Genomic DNA, 19,185 nt, shown 5'->3' on the forward strand with positions numbered 1-19,185 from the left:
TTCCGGACCACAGGATCTGTGCTTCATTCAAGGAAGGCAAAGGGAGTTATCCTGAATGAAGAATTTGAGGTAAATGTTCTCGCCTATACGTTAGTGCATAGCCCGAAGCCAGCATCCATGAAATCGTCGGGGCCGTTGGATACTCCCGCTATTCAGTCTGGGGAGCGCTCAAAAGAAGTATAGTTTTTATCCTTACCACATATCGCTGTACCAGGATCTCAGTGATGAAGATTATAAAAAGCGGTATGAATTCAGCAACTGGGCGTTGATCAAATGTGACGAAGACAGACTTTTTTTAGGGTGGACGAGACCCACTTTTGCCGTAATGGGGAAGTCAATGCATACAACGTCCACTACTCGTCTGGTCAGAACCCGCACTGGCTCCGGGAACACCATCACCGAGTCCGGTGGTCACTGAATGTCTGGTGTGGCATTTACTCAAATCGAGCAGAGGGGCCGTACTTTCTGGAAGAAAATCTAACAGCAAAGTCATACACAGCGAGCATTCTAAGTGGTGCTGTCAGCGATTTTATGTCCGAGATCCCGTTAAATCAAGTCCACGGCTCGTGGTTTCAGCACGACGGGGCGCCTGAGCACTTCTCGTCGCGTGCAAAGGATTGACTAGACAGCAACATCCCTGGTCAGCGGATAGGGCGCGGTGGAATCATGTTGTGGCCACCTAGGTCACCCGACCTAACTGTCTTAAACTTCTTTCTTTGGGGTCACGTCAAGAACAAAGCCTGCGCAACTGAACCCGAAGACGTGGCACACCTAAAACAAGGAATCATCAAGTCATGTGCGAATATACACCCCCGCAGGTTGCGAAACGAGTGCTGCAGTCCATGAAGGAGAGATACATGGTATAGGTGGCAGTTGAAGGCAAGCACTTTGAGCATTACTGATGCATAAAACCTAGCCATCGAGACACGACGTGGCAACAAAAATTAGGGTGGGCGTGTAAAAGGAATGAAAAATAATAGCGCCCTGCCCGCACCGCTTAGAGCACAACGGGCTTACGACGTGGCAACAGCCGTCAGTTCACGTCTTTTGAAATTACTTTGGATGAAAAATAACAAAGCACAAGCAAACAACTTGCACACCATTCCTTTCTTAGCCGAGCCATAGCGGAAAAGGGAAATTTTGTGCGTTATCACCCTGCTGCTTTTTCCAAGCCGCTGATGGCAGGAAACGTGCCTCCAAGTTCAATCCCAATGACGAAAAAAGAGCGCATGCTGACTATACGTATATGCGCTCTTCTCGCATTTCGTCAGTCTCTTACGTAGTATCGTGGGCGGGATTTCCGGCGCACTCTGAGCGTTCAGTTCCCGAATCGGATCCGAAAAGGCTGAAAATTCAATCGCGAATATTTCAATGCCTGCTAAACTTAGGGACTGCAAATTGCATTTGCTTTGAATCATTACAGTCTCCGAAATCGCGATTGCAAGATACAGCGTAAAGTGGAGTTAAAAAATAATTAACAAAATTTGGCTAATTAATCAATTAACTTTGGCTGCTATTTCCTTATCTTGTGACCACCGAGCCCAATATATATTCCGTGAAGGCAGCATTCGCGATACTATCAGCGCCTTCTTTTTAAAAATCTGTAAACGGTAAAAAAAAAATCACCAGGGCTGTATAACATACAACGCTCCTGCGGAACTCACGCATGGAACGACCCTGCCTCCGGTTATTGTCCTGCGCACTGGCCCACCGCTATTCCCCTATGCCTGTAGGGGCTAGGGGCTAGAGTTACTGTATATGCTACCAAAGTAGGGGCGCCACTGAAATCCCCCTTGCGGTCGATTCTGAAAACAGCGGCGGGGACCGCTGGCCGCGCTCCCCCGCGTTGGCACGCGTTTGCAGGCCTCGTTGCCGGCTTGTCGCTGCCACGGCGGTTCAAGCTAGTGGCTGAGATTTCATCTTCGTGTTTTCCAGTGAAGGATACTTCTATAGCTGCAGAAATAAGAGGTAGGGATGGACCGGAGCTCCGTGCGAGTGGTCGCATCTTCGACGCCGCTGCAGTATGGCGAGCCCAATGAACGTGTGCGCCAAGTGCAACCGTGCGCCACGGATGGAACGTCTTGCCTGTAAATTATCACACCAATGCAGAAACCCAGCCTCTCGGTGCAGTTACCGAAGAGTTTTGACAAAACGGTGCGATGGTCGATGCAGTTATATCCTGCAGCACCACCGTAACCCGGTCAATTACTGACGCCTGAGCAGACTGAGAAAAAAAAAAGGGGGGGGGGGGGGGGGTGAGGGGAAAATTATCACCGTCTACGCTGCGTTTAGGGATCCGCCACCGATGTGCTCGTTTTGAAAGCACTGCGATATGGCACAGCGATGCTAAACGAAATATCTAAGAGCACTTAGCGAAGCAGCCATAGCGTTTGTTTTCATTTTATTGCCGCACTAGCAATAAGACATAAAAAAATCATCGTAAACAGATGTAATGTTTAAAATATCCAGTTTTCGATGGAAATTTTTCGAACTACAAACTACTGCACTACAGGTAATATTGTCGGTGCAATGCATGCTGTAGCCTTTGTGACTCGAGGCTCCTTTGTTGAAAGCCAACACAATATGCTAGTAATTAACAAAAATTAACAAAATTCTAGCCTTAGATCTCGCTCGCTTTCCTTATACATTTAGTGACTAACATAATTTCTGAAAGGGCTAACAAACCTGCAAAAATTACCCATCTTGGTGGAGTGGCGGCTTTGGCGTTTCGCCACCGATATCGCCCTATTAAATAGAAAGGGTGACAAAACGAACCCATGCATGGGCGTCCGGAGGGGGGGGCAAGGGGGGGCGGCTGCACCCCCCTGGAAAATCACTCCCTCGAACCGTGAGTGATGGCCGCACGCCAGGGGCCGTGGTGGGCTCAGCCAAAAGGGTAAAAGCAGCTCCGCTTCCACGCTTTGGGTCACATCTGCGAAATGCCGCGTCCGGGCACGCGTCTTTATGCCGTTTTCAAACCACGCCATCGTTAGCTCTGTTGAAGGCCGACCTGTTGCAGACATACAGCGGCACCGGCGAGCATGTGTTTCAAGCCGTCTTGAAATGGGTGCCTGTTTCTTTGATCTCTAGACAGATAGCGACACAGAGGCAGACAGTGCACAGTGCATCTTGTTTTCGCCTTCGTTATGCCGGCCACCGATGAATTCTTCAGGAGGGAAAGACAAATCAGCCGTGTCCACCCCCGCTTTGTCGGGCTGCTCATGGGCAAGCGGGCGATCAGTTGGCGCCGCCGCCGCTCGCTGTGCCTCCGATCCACGGGAGAGCGCAGTGCGGTAGAAGCGCCGCTATCAGAATCTTCGGCAAAGGAGATTAGCATCTTTTGTTCACGGCGACGCAGTCTCCAGAGGCGCCCCCACACCAGCGTCCCTTGCGTCTTCTCCGAAAACCAGCGCCTTTGGTCAACGCAGCCCGATGGCGCCTGCCTGGCTCGCCTGTCACCTCTGGCTGGGCCTCAAATGACAACAGCGCCCGTGTACTGTGCGAGGTCAGTGCCCGGTAAAGAGGCCCAGGTGGTCGACATTATCCGGAGCTCTGTACTACTCCGTTCCTCATAACCTGAGTCGTTTTGGGGCTCTGAACCCCATAAAAACACACAAAACAAATTTTCCTACCGGAGTGGCGAGTGTCCCTTCCCCTTGGAAGTCGCACGGAAGTAAGCCCTTGCACGTGTGTGCGCCTCTGTATTTGTGCTTCGGTGTTTTTAGTGGCCGTTTGTCAACGAAGCTGAGAACAACCAAGACAGTGGACGAGAAAACTACGAGCGGCGAGCAGTGTGCGTGCGGTTGCTCGACTGTGCGGATGCGCGAGCAAGATGGAGCGAGGTGTATGAAGCTGCGAGCGTGCATTTATCTTGTAAATAAGTTTTCGTTGTATGTATAGACATCTTTTGTTTTCAACGCGCGCGTTCAACCGTTTTTCCAATCAATGTGTGTGACGAGTGTGCACCGAGAGCGTGTAATGAAGCACAGAAATGAATTTATCACCCGTGTAATCACGCAATTCGCCCAGAAAAATCCGTGGAGTCTACAGTTGCTGTTCAAGGAAGACTGACTGAGTGACTGTAGTTGCGTGTTTGTGACCATATTGTGCTGTGTGCTGGTCATCAATCCGGGTGAGTCGAGAACCCGTATGCAGCAATACTGAGCACTCTTCTCCACGAAGTGACAGTATATTTTTGGATTTTTTATTAATTTTAATTGTTTCTTCGTTGATAAACTGCAATGTATCTCTCCTAGCCACACTTTAATTTGCTGTTTGTAATTTTTATTTCATGTGTGTATTTCACTTATTTTTTATTTATATATAAATAAATAAATTCATACCGCAAATAGTGCCTTTTTGCTACGAACACGCCCCCCCCCCCCTCCGGCGCCAACAACCAATGGCCCCCCCCCCCCCCTGCAAAAAATTCTGCGGACGCCCTTGAACCCATGCGACATGCCCATTTCAACAGGACGAGACGCGGAGAGAGCCCCTGAAACGCGAACACCCGCTGTGCGCCAGCTGGAAAAGCTGCCCATAGCGCGACAGCCGCCCGCTCACCCGTGGCTACAGAGCCCGAAGCCGAGGGATCAAATGCTGACCTCATTTTGGCGGAAGCGGACTGCAACAGCTATCCCGCGGTGTGCAATGTCAGTACACGTTAAAGAACTCCGGGTGATACAACTTAATCGGGATCCCTCCGCTAAGCCATCCTTCACAGTCCATGTGCGGTTTCGGGATGTTACACCTCTCATATATTTAGACCACTTTTTCCTCACTAAAATATATTGAACAATTAATACAGAAGAAGAAAAAACGAACAAACTGAAATCACTATATTTTCGGCGCATTATTAGTCTTCTGCAACCAAAAAGTATTGGAAGCAAAAAGTTACACAACGAAGTTTCATTCTTCATTTGCCTGTCGAGCTGCGGAGACGCGCCAGAAACCATTCGCAGAATCGTACACAGGTGTCTTAGTGAAGGCTGTGTTAGTAAAATAGCAAGGACATCAGCATGTTGTAAAGATAACGTAACCGTTTAATAGAGCGCACAGAAATCAGCCAGAAGCACAACATGGCACGGCACAGTACATGACAGAGGTAAATAGGCAGCATAAAATGCAGACATCCTATATCACTTATAGCAACCAATAAAGCTTGCCATACCAGTGCACGGTTAGGAGTTGCGAACAATGCTAACAGCGTAACGCTGTTCACGCGTAAAAGAAAACCGCGGCAGGGATAGACTCAAACTGAACACATCCCCAGAACAGTTTATTTTTTCGCGATATTAAGGCGGAAGCCTTTAATTTAAGCCTCATCGTTGTAAGCAGGAGTTGTCGACAGAAACGTCACGCTTTTCAATTGGTCGAAATGGTCGTGACGCCACAGTGCGCGAATTTCAAACGGGGCCAATTGTCCTTCGGCTAGTAACCATGCAACCAATTAAAAGGATGGTATAGTGATGCTCTAAGTGGGACTGAGTTTAGTTAATTGCTTAATTAGCCGATTCGCCTAATGAACCTTTCTAGTCAGACCACAAATAAATCAAAGCGAGTAGGTAATTCGTCGAGTTGGGGAATCGAACCAGGTTCTCCGCAGCGCGAGACGAGCACGCTAACCACTCCGCCATGCCAGCTCGACGGTTTGCAATAAACAAAGGCGAGTCTAGTGATTACGGTGTCTTCGTGTTCGCTCCCATCTCTCTCCCTTCTCTTCGGCGAGGTTCAGGTGTCCACCAAGATATGCGAGACAGATACATGTTCTTTCCTCAAAAACCATTCTAAGAGGATTCTGGTGTGGGCTAGTTGGTCGCGTTCCACTCTTGGAGGCGAAGCTTAACATCGTAACCGCACATCAGTGACAGAAGCAGCAACACTGCGCTTAAGGCTTCCGCCTCACCGCACTTTAGGTCAACGAAGTGCCCCCCGCCCCCCCCCCCAAATTTTTAGCCAGGGGTCGTTTGCGAGTCACGTCATAAACAAGACAGCGCGCCCTAATTGCGCAGGAAGGAAAGCCGTGATTTCCAATGCTAAACCTGCCTCTGCGATTAATAGCATGCTTGTCAGATTATCACTTGAATCCGTAAAACCTGCGTATGGTGGCACATGCAAGTATGCAGAGTTTCTGAGAGAGACGCATAATCAAATGGCCTCCGAACAGCGGGAACAAACCGGCGCCAAGCAACAAGCCAGCGGGAGCAGCCCCGTCGCTGCTTCGCAAGAGCGGCGACAGGCGGCGCAGCCAGCGCGAAGCCCATGGCGTCATATCGTTACCGTTTACCGTGTGACCGGAAGCCGGACTTTCCGGTTAGCGCTGCGCACGCTAGAAGACGTTTTAGCATACCGTCTCTCCCGTAACAAGTTACCGTAAGGCGAAAACGAATGACGATGACAGCAGATGCCCCAGCATCAATTACCGTATTTTCCGGTGTATAAGACGCACCCTTGTATAAGACGCATCTGCCATATATGCAAGCTGTCACTGAAAAAGTTCGTATATAAGACGCACCCGTGTATAAGACGCACCCCAGTTTACCTAGTTAGGCTAGTGAGGCTCAATTAAACACGCTTGCGCGACTATCGCGAAATGCACCGTACCTGTGATCAATTCTTAAGCAACGCTAAGTGATCGAAAAAGGCAACACTCACGCCATACACGTCCACGTTTTAGCAAAAAAGAAAGAAAAAACGATACAGCTCCCCATATGTCCATAACAACATTTTATTTCTACTTGAAACCTTCGAAGTCTTCATCTTCAGATGCGCTATCAAAAGGTTCACCCATTTCTGGAAGCAACTCGGCTGAAACATGCACTATGTACACGGAGCAAAAAAAGTTGCAAAGGGTGACCAAAAAAGAACGCCGGCTTGTCTTGACAATGGCGAGAAGCGCGATTGTCACCATCTTTTGGCGCTTCTCATTACTTTTGCTTGGGGCCTCCGAAACAGCCGCGCGTTTGTTATCCCGGAAGTCGTCATCCCCGCCGTTTCATGATAAAGATCACCTAGAATGTCGCGCACGGCGGTCCCGGTATTGAAGTATTAACCGTGTTACAACCGGGTTATTGGTAGTGATATTTTTTAGGTGAAAAAAGCTTGCGCATGAACCGGAGTAATCGATGAACTCCCCAAAAAAGATGAAAAATTCGCATATAAGACGCACCCTTGTATAGGACGCATTAGCAAGATTTTCGAAAAAAAGCCGCGTCTTATACACCGGAAATTACGGTACAAACAAAAATACACATTCATTGCAAGCATCTCTTTGCAGTGAGATACTACATGCTCTTTAATCACCTTTTTTCTCTGCATGTAAAAATGCGCACACTACTTTTTTGCCATAGACCGGCTCAGCAATTTTAAAAGTACCCTGACCAGTAGACAAGTTTACTACACAGAATGCACTAAGCTTGTGTACGCTGCGCTTACTGCGTTGCAAACGCTGTAAAATATGCAGTTACACATACAGTAGCTCGTGGTTACACCTTCTGCTTGCAGCGCGCAGCGTCGCTTCTTTGGGTGTTTAAATGCATGACTTGGACGTAAACATAGTGGCGCCATCTGGTGACAGCAAGTCAAAGCGCTTGAACTCAGGCACGCCGCGTGCGCGTGATCGAGGCGGCCGTGACTCTGGACTGGCGATTTTTTTTTCTTCTGAATTTAGCGGTGAGTATGACCATCATCATCATCATCAGCCTGACTACACCCACTGCAGGGCAAAGGCCTCTCCCATGTCTCTCCAATTAACCCTGTCCTTTGCCAGTTGCCGCCACTGTATCCCCGCAAACTAATCTCATCCGCCCACCTAACTTTCTGCCGTCCCCTGCTACGTATGGTTTCTCTAGGAATCCACTCCGTTACCCTTAAGGACCAGCGGTTAGCTTGCCTTCGCATTACATGTCCTGCCCAAGCCTATTTCTTCCTCTTGATTTCAACTAAGATGTCATTGACCCGCGTTTGTTCCCTCACCCACTCCGCCCTCTTCCGATCTCTTAAAGGGACTATGAAATAAATTTATTGGGATTACGTAAAGATAGGCAATACATCACTCGTCACCCCAGCGCAAGAATTTTTGGGCTAGCATCAATAACAACGAAGCTATAGACCAGATTTTTTTACCCTCGCACGCAGGCTGCGGACGCGCGCCTACTCTCGACGCCAGTCGCCATCTGTCGGCGCGCGCGGCCCGAGGGACTGCGGGTCGCGCCGGCGCCGCGCATAGAACGCATGTTTACGTGTTCGCTTCTGCCGTTTTGTGCTCCATCAGCTAACGTATGAGGGTGTGTGCTGTGCGTCACTACTCACATTTGCCCTCTTCCAGACAGTAATGCGGTTATCTTGTGCGCAGTTACTCGTTAACGTGACATCCGAGTGTAGTCGACCAAGTAGTGTACGGACTGGAAACCGGCACTTCTAAGCAGATTTCTGCGCTGTCGTGTCGTTTGTCGTCGCCTTTTACGTGCGATATCATCTATGATAATTTTATGCATCAGAATGTAGATCTATTGATTTGACTCAGTGGAGTAGTAACTGGATAGGCGAGCTGCAGACTGAAGGTTGTCCCGACGGAGCGCGTGTTTTCGATCACCATGTACGTGTTCGGCACCCTTGCGCTGAGCTTGCTCTTGTTCCCATTAAACACATTTCATGCAGAGGATTGTAAGCACGACCGCTACCGATTTCAGCTGCTTTTTCCGCACGCATGTTAGAGGTATCTGGGGAAAGGTTTATCTATAGTATCTTTCTGCTGTTGGTATCTACCTTAGCTTGGTTTGGTTTATTAAGGTTTTACGTCCCAAAGCGACTCAGGCTATGAGGGACGCCGTAGTGAAGGGGTCCGGAAATTTCGACCACCTGGGGTTCTTTAACGTGCACTGACATCGCACAGTACACGGGCCTCTAGAATTTCGCCTCCTTCGAAATTCGGCCGCCGCGGCCGGGATCGAACCCGCGTCTTTTGGGCCAGAGCAGAGAGCCGTAACCACTGAGCCACCGCAGCGGTGCGGTATCTACATTATTCATAGGAAAATATGCGCGATTTCATTACATTTTCCACACTTAGCCAAACGCCTACGCAACGCTCTCACACGCGGCGAGAGCTCCTGAATAAAATAACGCGACTTCGGACCTCAGAATTAGTGAAAGCTGGATTAGCTGCTCATATCTATTCAAGCTTTTATAAATTAAGCGGAAGTACGTTTTTATGCACCAGGTTGCATAAACCATGACAAAATTTGTTTTCTGTTGGCGCTGCGACTCAGTTGAGCTCCCAGCGGTAATTTGTTGATAAACTGGCGCGGTGACAAGAAAGCCGTTTGTGGAAGGGGGGGGGGGGGGGGGGGGCTTTATGGCCGGCAGGAAGGAATAAGAGTGCATGGGAATTGGAACTGCATACTAGCCGCACACCTAATTCTTGATATTGAATAAAAAGTTTCTTTGCGGTGGAGCACCAAGACGGAATTCGATTAAGCACGAGCGCGTTCTAAGCGCCGGCACAATTAACTTGAATGTCAAACTAAATGTCATTAAAACGCGTCAATGTTATCGCTTTGATAACGTAAATACTTCCTGCAACACAGCCACGCAGCGGAAGTATGCTCGACAATGTTTTTTTAGCGCCCGAAGCGAGGCTATATGCAGGCGCGGCCGCGGAACTGCCGCAGCCCCGCAGTCCCCAACGAAACGCCCGCACCGCGGCGCGCCAGTCGGTGCAAAATGGCCGCGCCCAGGAGAGGCTCAAAAATCTGGTCTATAGACGATTAAAAATCACGCTCCTCCTCTCCCCCCTCAACTCGTACGCGCGGGGCACCATAAAAAAATAAAGAAAACAGCTCCGGGACTGGGCTCCGCCCATGAATACGTCATTCGCTGACGTTCGGTTTACGACTTCCGGTTGTCGCACTCCCGAGGAGCAGCGTGCGTCGGCAGCGTCTCTCCGGTAGAGCTGTGCACGGGCTCGGGCCGGCCCGAAAGCCCGTACCCGGCCCGGCCCGCGGGCCGGGCTCGGGCCTTGCGGAAGTCTATTCACCCGGGCCCGGGCCGGGCTCGGGCCATGGTATATTTGTCTCGGACGGGCCGGCCGGGTTTCGCGATCGCGATTGCTCCTGCGTGGCTCCAGCCCGCTTGCTCAGAGCTTGATCTATCACAGTTTTGGAGAAGCAAGGCAGCGACGTACCCAAAGCTTTCTCTTCTTGCCAAGAAAGTGTTAGCCATTCCGGCTACCAGTTCAAGCACCGAGAGAAATTTCAGCGCTGCCGGGTTCATTATCCTGGAGCGCCGCACTTGCCTCAAGCCGTCATCAATGGACGATTTGTTGTTTTTGCATAATAACTTGGAGTGATAACTCTCTACATGTGGCGTGTTTGCATATACTCACTAATTTTCATCTGGACCATGAGAGCCGAGCATTTTAAAAACATTGAAATAAACTGATTTTCCTTCAATTATCTCTTTCTGTTTCGTCGTCACTTCAATTTCAATTTTGCAGGTCGGGCCGTGCCCGGGCCGGGCCTTAACTCGGGCCGGGCCCGGGCGGGCTTAGGTTTCTTGATTGTCGGGCCGGGCCGGGCCTCCGTCAGTAGTGTAGGGCTCGGGCCGGGCGCGGGCTGAAATTTGCGGCCCGTGCACAGCTCTACTCTCCGGTCTCTGCGCTTTCTTGGCTCCCAAACTCGCGGCAGAAAGAGGCGGCAGAGGTAAATTGAAACCATACGCGCGAAGGCAATGCCTAGCTGGCTCGCGCTTGCCCGAGGGGGTCGCGCGGCGGCTCGAGCAGACGATTTTCACCGCTACCGGAAGTGTGCCTGTGACGTCGTAGCTGCCGCGGCTCGAGCGAATGACAGCGTGTGGTGGCCTGCCGACGTCATGGGACTAGTGACGTCTGTTTTCCCGGTTTTGGTTCCAAAATGGCTCCCTACGAAGACACCAAACGGCCCGCGAATTTTAAAAAACACGATTTTTAAAAATTCATAATAAATTGCCGGCTCAGTTCCGAAGACTCATACTTGGTGTCAATGCTTCTGAGCATCACTTCTAACATTTACAAGCGGCTTTTAATTCTTTGCATGGTCCCTTTAACGTTACACCTTAATAAAATTCCAATACGGAAAGGTGTCAGGCAGGGGGACACGATCTCGCCAATGCTCTTCACTGCCTGTTTACAGGAGGTACTCCGGGGACTGGAATGGGAACAGTTGGTTGGTTGGTTGATTGGGGTTTAACGTCCCAAAGCAACTGAGGCTATGAGAGACGCCGTAGTGAAGGGCTCCGGAACAGTTGGGGATAAGAGTTAATGGAGAATACCTGAGTAATTTGCGATTCGCTGATGACATTACCTTGCTAAGCCACTCAGGACAAGAACTGCAAAGCATGATGAATCAGTTAGACAGGCAGAGTAGAACGGTGGGGCTAAGAATTAACATGCAGAAAACCAAAGTAATGTTCAATAGCCTAGCAAGGGAACAGCAGTTCGCAATTGGTAGCGAGGTGCTGGAAGTAGTAAGAGATTATGTCTACTTAGGACAGGTAGTGACCGCAGATCCGGATCATGAGAGGGAAATAACTAGAAGAATAAGAATGGTTTGGTTGGTTTGGTTTATGGGGTTTAACGTCCCAAAGCGACTAAGGCTATGAGAGACGCCGTAGTGAAGGGCTCCGGAAATTTAGACCACCTGGGGTTCTTTAACGTGCACTGACATCGCACAGTACACGGGCCTCTAGAATTTCTCCTCCAAAGAAATTCTAGCCGCCGCGGCCAGGATCGAACCCGCGTCTTTTGGGTCAGCAGCCGAGGAATAAGAATGGGGTGGAGCACATATGACAGGTTCTCTCAGATTATGAATGGTAGCTTACCAATATCCCTGAAGAGAAAAGTATACAACAGCTGTATCCTACCGGTACTCACCTATGGGGCAGAAACGTGGAGGCTAACAAAGAGGGTTCAGCTTAGGTTAAGAACAACGCAGCGAGCTATAGAAAGGAAAATGATAGGTGTAACGTTAAGAGTATAGCAAGCATTACCAGAATGTTGTTTTTCAAGAAAGAAAACTATGAAAATAGAGGAAAATGTTAAAGCTGGAACAAAAACTAGTGTTGTTGCTTGGCTACGTAAGCGGATAGTTAGGCTTAACTGCTCGAAAATCGATGGATTATCTCAACAACAAGGGCTTGTTGTCACTTAAACCTCGACGTACGAGTGAGAGTATGCGATGTAAGAGCGAATGCCTTCATTTAGGGCGAGAAATGGCGCCGAAGAATGCGACGGCGATGCTATATTTGGTCCGAAGCGGCCGTGCAGGGTGCTGCCATATTCGTTTACGAGCGAACGTTAACTTTTTCCGCAACGCTAGAAGAGATTCGGTGAATTGCTAGCGGCACGGTAACAGGCGCGCATGCGCAGATGTCGCTAGCCGGACTCTCTAGTGTCACTATAGTAGAGAGTTATAGCATATCGTTACCGTGTTTACGTTACCGTTTACCGTGTTACCGGACGCCGGAGTTTCCGGTTAGCGCTGTGCACGCTAGAAGACGTTTTAGCATACCGTCTCCCCGGTCTCTCCCGTAACAAGTTACCGTAAGGCGAAAACGAATGATGATGATGGTAGATGCCCCAGCATTAATTACAAACAGAAATACGCATGCATTGAAAGCATTTCTTTGCAGTGAGATGCTACATGCTCTTTAATCATCTTTTTCTCTGTATATAAAGACGTGCTCACTACTTTTCTGCTAACGGCCGGCTCAGTGGCTTCAAAAGTACCCTGACCAGTAGACAAGTTTACTACACAGAACGCACTAAGCTTGTGTACGCTGCGCTTACTGCGTTGCAAATGCTGTAAGACGCAGCTACAACACCTGTTTGTCGCGCGCAGCGTCGCTTTTTTGGATGTTTGGATGCACGACTTGGATGTAAACATAGTGGCGCCATCTGGTGACAGTAAGTCAAAGCACTTGAACTCTGGACTGGAGAAACTTTTTTTTTCTGAATTTAGTTGTGAATATGACAAGCACTACCAGAATGTTTTTGTTTTTCCAGGAAGAAAACTATGAAAATAGAGAGAAAAATGTTAAAGCTAGCACAAAAGCTACAGTGTTGTTGCTTCCTTGGCTACGCGCTTGGAGGAAGGAAAATTTGCGACGCGGATAGTTAGGCTTAAGTGCTCGAAAATCACAGAATTATCTCAACAACATGGGCTAGTTGTCACTTAAACCTCGACGTATGGGTGAGAGTATGCGAAATAAAAGCGAACCGCTACCATTTGAGTGAGCTGTCGCATCAAAGAATCCAGCGGTGACATGCATTTATTCCGAAGCGGGCGAGCAGGGCGCCGCCATGTTTGTTTACAAGCGAACGCTAACTCTCTCCGCAACGCTAAAGAGTTTCCGTAAAGTGTTACCGGACCGGTAATGGGCGCGCATGCGCAGATGTCGCCAGCCGGGCCCGGTAAACGAGCCCGGTAAACGGTAACGTAAACACGGTAACGATATGCTATATCTCTCTAGTGTCACCTTATTCTAAATGTCCCTAACCTCGAAGCCACAAAGAGTGCGAGCCTCGATGAAACCCGCATGTAATGGCAGCCGTACACGATCGTGAGCTAGTACGCATGTATTGAGGCGCAATGACAGGCACTTATTTCACGCCCAGGTATGTTTCCATTGGTTTACCGTCACACACACAGCATGCTTGCTTGCTTGACAGTGTTTCCTTACCGGCGTCGCCGTTCTCTAGCAAACCGGAGCGAGAAGAAAAAAATACTAAAGAGGAGTTTTACTTCGCAGTGCAGCATCAACAGTGGCACGTTTCACGCTGGCAGGCAACGATCAAGTAGTGCTGCTAATCTCGAAAAGCTCTTTCTTTTCAGAACAGTAGTCTACGAACGCCACACTAAACAGCCACGCTCCACCGGCTCGTCTGCTCCGTCCTACCATGTGATTACTTATTTTAAAACCAGAAGGCGCCGGGTGTCAGATTTAACCAGTGACTTTAGATTTAGGTAGGATGCTCGATGCGCGCGCCCCCGTTCAGGGTGAGGACAGCTGCGTCGTCTGCTACGGCGGCCGCCATTCTCGCGCCCGCGGCATGCAGGTTTCGTTCCCGTAGGGAGAGGGCTGCTCGCTTCGCGCTTGCCGCGGGCGCTTAAAATAACAAAAATAAGGAGCCTTGCGGTGCGCTTTTGTTTTGAATACTAAATTTTGATGGAGAGCCTTCTACTTTTAAAAACGGGACAAGCAGCCAACGTCAAGGTGTGGACGGTAACAAGGAAAGCGGGTACGCAAGATATGCGCCAATTACTTCAGTGAAGCTTCTCTAGAATCTGTCGCTATAGTTCAAAACCGACCTCTTATGTACTGACCCCGTTGGTGTGGCCAAACAGCACTCCACCCAAACATAAATTTGCGATGTCAGCTAACTTACTCGAATCAAGCGACCATCCTCATAGAGAAGTAGAGGGAAAAAAAAAATTCCTGAAAACGTTTATTTACCGAGCTTTGCGATAGATTACGATGAAGGGAACCGTTACTACGCAGAGGAGCATGCAATAAAAAGTTTTGAGCCGCTTTTAAGTGCGTTAAATCTCGATGACAGTTATGTCAAGGCATATTCTGCATACCACCGCAGGTATTGTAGACCCATTGGTGTTGTCCTTCCTATGCATGTTTAATCTCCGGGCGAAGAAAACACTTGAAAAATGCCACAATCCACTGCATGGGGCGGGGAGAGAGTTCGAAAATTTATTTTACACCCCACCTCCCTCAACTGAAAGCATTTAATTCTGTTGACTCCTTTTATAGTTAATTTCGAACTACCAAGTTTATTAGAATTGCTGAAACGCATCAGGTGATTTCTGTCCAAGCTTGTTTGGCGTTTAAATTTTTAGCTGTGAATGTTCCAATACAAGTGAGTGCAATGGATAAGTAAGAAAACTGAGCAGACGCGGTGAATGACACAGCGTCTTGGCTTCACACGTTTTGAAGAAACAAAGAATATCAGCAACGGTAATGAAATATAAGGACTCGCCTGTACGTCAGGGTATGCTCAGATGAACACATAAACTGTTACCCAAGCAAACATGAAATCATTTATTCAGTGGTTATGAAAACACACAATAAAGTTACCAATATTTCTGTTTATGAGAGCGTGAACATTACTGCACTTTTTCAAAGTAGACATCTATGTTAAATAGATGCCTGTAATTGACAAAACAGTTGTGATTGCTATATACATAGATGCAGAATTCAGGCTTCGAAGCAAAACTTTCTCGGAACTTCATATTCCGGCTTGGTTGCACAAGGCTGACTCCAGCACAAGTTTTGCTTCCGTAGCCAATAGAACGAGGGCTGGGAATTTGGCGAAGATGAATTCAAAGCCTCACTGTGGCATACGAAGCACTCAACATTTTTCTTATTCGCTCTTTGTGAGCCATGCAAGTCTTCACAGAGGGCTCGTCTATCTCTAAAAGATATGCGATCAATGAACGAAGTGGCGACCTCAATCTGCACATAACATATTCTGTTAATCTCATTTTGCTGACCTAATGCGGCGGCGTTGGACGAATCACCGGGCTAACAGGCAGCGCAAGCTACCCAAACGCAGTCCAAGAAGCTACCCAATCTGACTATATTTCATGAACTTTTTAAGTGAACAGGATGTGTAAATCTTGTAGCTCTATTTTATTCTCCCTAAAGCGTTTGATCTTTATGTTTCGCAGTGTTTATTTGTTGCTATTATGTTCATTTTACATGTTGTTGTTCAGCCACATTTTGATACTTGTTGCCTGTTCAGCGATTCTGCTTTTCTAGCTTCAACAGTTCAGTTTTTCATGTTTGCATTTTTTCCACCCCCCTATGTAATACCCTTGTAGTGTGGGCCTTCGGGTGTTACTGGAAATAAATAAATAAATAATTTGAGTCCTCCACATTAACAAGGGCTATATTAATAGCACGCAACTGTACGTGACTACTCATCATGTACTGCAGTTCCCTTCCTGCACTGCTGACCGCAACTTTTCTTTTCTTCTTACTAATTCTTCTATCTGCCACTGCAATTTGCAAGTTTAGCCCTGCAATCATGTTCCCTCTCATGTATAACTTACCAGACAAATCCATAAGCAATTCAGAAGTTATTAAGGTGTTCTCCATTTACTTTTATACCTAGCTTTTTCTTTATCCAACCTCCTGAATACCTTTTATAACCAAGCACCAAATAATGGTGTCTCCCCTTGCCAGGCACCCCGTCTTAATTGTACTCGATCACTTCACCTGCAGGGGACTATCGTAGCTGTGCAGTTCCTGTACATGCTAATGCTACAGAATTAAGGAGCCCATGTCTCAAGAAAGCAGGTGTCATCGTCAGTGTTTGTTGTCACCGTCACTGACCGTGAGCGAAGAAACCATAAAAAGTCTCCAAATAAACAACCCAGGGGCCAGGTGGGCCACCTAGGTCATGTGGCCTTGTGACGTCATCATAACCTGCCCATCGGATTATGAGCCAGCTGCCCAGCATGACAGGTGGCAGATAAATTAATGAATGGTCGCAGGAGGCTGCTGAGGAAGTGCAACCTGGGCTACATAAACCTCACTGGTAGGAACACCTGCCATATGCAGGGCAATAGCGCATTGCTTAATGTCTGCACCACTGTGCCAGGAATGGTATGAGGACTCCCAGGAATCTATGAATGTTAAGTAGAGAATGAAAAATTCTGCATATATGGGCATCAACCCATTAACACTTTCGCTCATATCAGTCGGGTAGAGCTCAAGTGTCTCCGACAGTTTCTTTCTCGTATATATGGACGGTTTTCCTCCATACCCTGGTTTACTGAGCAAAACACACAAACAAAAAGCAACAATATAGACATGCAGTGGTGGACATAAGCTAAATGTTAGTCAGGGTTGAACAACAAAACGTCAAGCTTAACTTTCAGCAAATGTTAGCTGCATTTTCATCAACGCCTGAGCCATCTTGAGAAGTGTTGGCTTTATCGAGTATGCATAAGGTCGCATGACCTCTCCATAGCTAAAGTGCTCCCAACACCTGCCACTGCCCAAGGCCAACATATACGTAGTTTCTGGGCCACAAATCACAGCCCTCATTTACTGTTCTACTCTTTGGGAAAATTATTTGCTAGACAAAGAACGAGCACTTGTATTACTCCACCAAGCACAAGACTTGCAGCAGAGCATATATGATCAACGAAACAGTTAGCTTCACGAGTTATGATGCAAGTTTATGACCTCCGGAGGCCACATGACATCTGCCCTGTGTTTTTAATTTATACAAGACTTACGCTACATGTGTAAGGTCAGACCGATCACTTATGGCTGCCCCTGTGTGCATGCGTCATTGGAAGTGCATTACCATTGTCAGGGTCCACGTAGAGGGCATGACAGTCCCGGAGTATTCTTTCGTTGACGGACAGCGTCGCAGATTCGGCGGAGTTCGTTGCGTTCCTTTGTTTTGCCCGGGAAGACATTCTGCGCCAGGTGGATATAAGTCTGAACATCCACCTTACTTCTTACTGAGCTAAGAAAGTAATCCACGGCTTGGAACACAGTATGCACTACGGGATACACCGAACGCGGCGGATGTTTTTAAACAGCTCTGTGAAAACGTGAACGAAGAGCGACAAGATCTTTTAGGGCAGGGCCCTTCAGGCGTCCTTCATTTCAAGCTTTTCTAGCGCGCAAAGATTTCTTGCCCACAGCAACGGCCGCTGGGCCGGAGGAAAACATCAGTAATGTGCCGCCAGCATTGTGCCAGCTGGCACAGCAGCTTTTAATTCGATTGTTGGCGGACGCTAGCTTCGAAGCCATATGTTCTGTGTTAAGTTACAGGTACACAGCTCGTAGTGTGTGCCCAGCACTACCGAGCGATGGCATTGCAATCATACACAAATAATAATAATAAAAAAACACACGCATCGCGCACGAGCAAGGAAAGGAACGAACAAAACACGAGTGTTCAGTGCACAAGCACCGAAAGGAACAATTCGCAAGGAAAGCGGCAATATATGTATAAAATGACCTCAGTTCGAACTGACAGCACACAAACTTACATTTCTTTGTGTTAGAGCAATATTTTAGTGGCACAGAACGGCAGCGTGAGATGCATTGGCGGCGAAATTGCAGGAAAATGTTACACTTACCTGCGACGCTTTTGCAGGTGCTGCCACCTGTCCAGCTCTTGAATAACTGTAAAGCAAATATTGTCATTGTTGCCGAGTGACGCTCTGATTGCGTTCTTAATCTAGAGAAAACAATTGCACGCAGGTTCGTCGCGATTCTTTTAACGCGGAGTGATCGATAAATTTCAAAAATTGTTTCTGCAATTCTTTACAAATTTCTTTCTGCAGTTCTTTCTGCAATTGTTTGCGCAATTATTTTTGAAATTTTTTCTTCTTATTTGTTATTTTATATATTCTTTACTTTTATTATCTGTTTTGTTTTAAAAATTTTGCGTTATTTGTTTTATTTTTATTTCATTTAATACTGTTATTTTATTTTGCGCTTCGCTGCCTGCCAAGGTCGTTTTGCATAACGACATGACCTTGAAACTTTAAAAACCAATTTACCTACTGCTACTGCTCTTCAAGGTCATGTCGTTATGCCAAATGACCTTGGGAGGCAGTGGAGCGCAAAATCGAAACAGCGAAATTCTCCTCCCGTAGCAGTAGGGCTTTCGCTCTAAAAGAACTCGTGAACGGGAAATAATTGAGGTGTGAAGCTCTTGCACACTTTCTCCGCAGGCCAAAAGGGAGGCCACTACACTGATCTCCACTAGTGGGTTGGACCAAGGCTGGACGGCGCATCGGGCGCCCGAAAGTTCCGTATTGAAAGTGAAGCCACTGGAAGTAAGCGCCAATAATACCGTTGTTCCAGAAGTCAGCCTTTGGCATGGCCTTTGGCAACGCATGATTGGCATGGTTTTTCAGTTTCGGTTTCGGTTTTCATCTTGGTACCTTGTCTTTTCACTGTGAAGCGAGCAAATCGGCGCGTGCCAGAGACCGCGAGCACTCGAAGAAACCGCCTCCTAGTCGGTCTCTTGTGTGCACGCGAACTACTGTGCATTTCACACCTGGAAGGGCAGGATTTGTCGGTCTGCGTCGGTCTCCACCCCGGGGATTACTTCCTTGTTTTTTTTTTTGTTTTTTTTCCACGATAATGCCAACCTGTTGCCCGTCA

At 47.9% G+C, this 19,185-nt stretch overlaps 1 protein-coding gene across 3 annotated transcripts in view; it reads right to left on the reverse strand.

The window, feature by feature from the left end:
* Window positions 1-18,188, reverse strand: part of LOC149365162 (uncharacterized) — an 80,513-nt gene extending 62,325 nt beyond the window's left edge. For 2 of the 3 annotated variants that reach the window (XM_089575261.1, XM_089575259.1), the window contains exons 1-2: window positions 18,060-18,160; window positions 17,363-17,478 (exon numbers count right to left, since the gene is read on the reverse strand). In XM_089575261.1, coding sequence (XP_089431387.1) covers window positions 17,363-17,477 — 115 coding nt within the window. In that variant the 5' untranslated portion in view covers window position 17,478; window positions 18,060-18,160. Of the gene's footprint in view, window positions 1-17,362; window positions 17,479-18,059 lie in introns of all 3 variants that reach the window. The other variant, XM_089575260.1, reaches the window with a different exon arrangement.
* Between the last annotated feature and the right edge of the window lie 997 nt (window positions 18,189-19,185).

Source organism: Amblyomma mixtum, chromosome 2, assembly GCF_055824585.1.
Source record: "Amblyomma mixtum isolate Tamu chromosome 2, ASM5582458v1, whole genome shotgun sequence".
In the NCBI taxonomy this organism is placed as follows: domain Eukaryota; kingdom Metazoa; phylum Arthropoda; class Arachnida; order Ixodida; family Ixodidae; genus Amblyomma; species Amblyomma mixtum.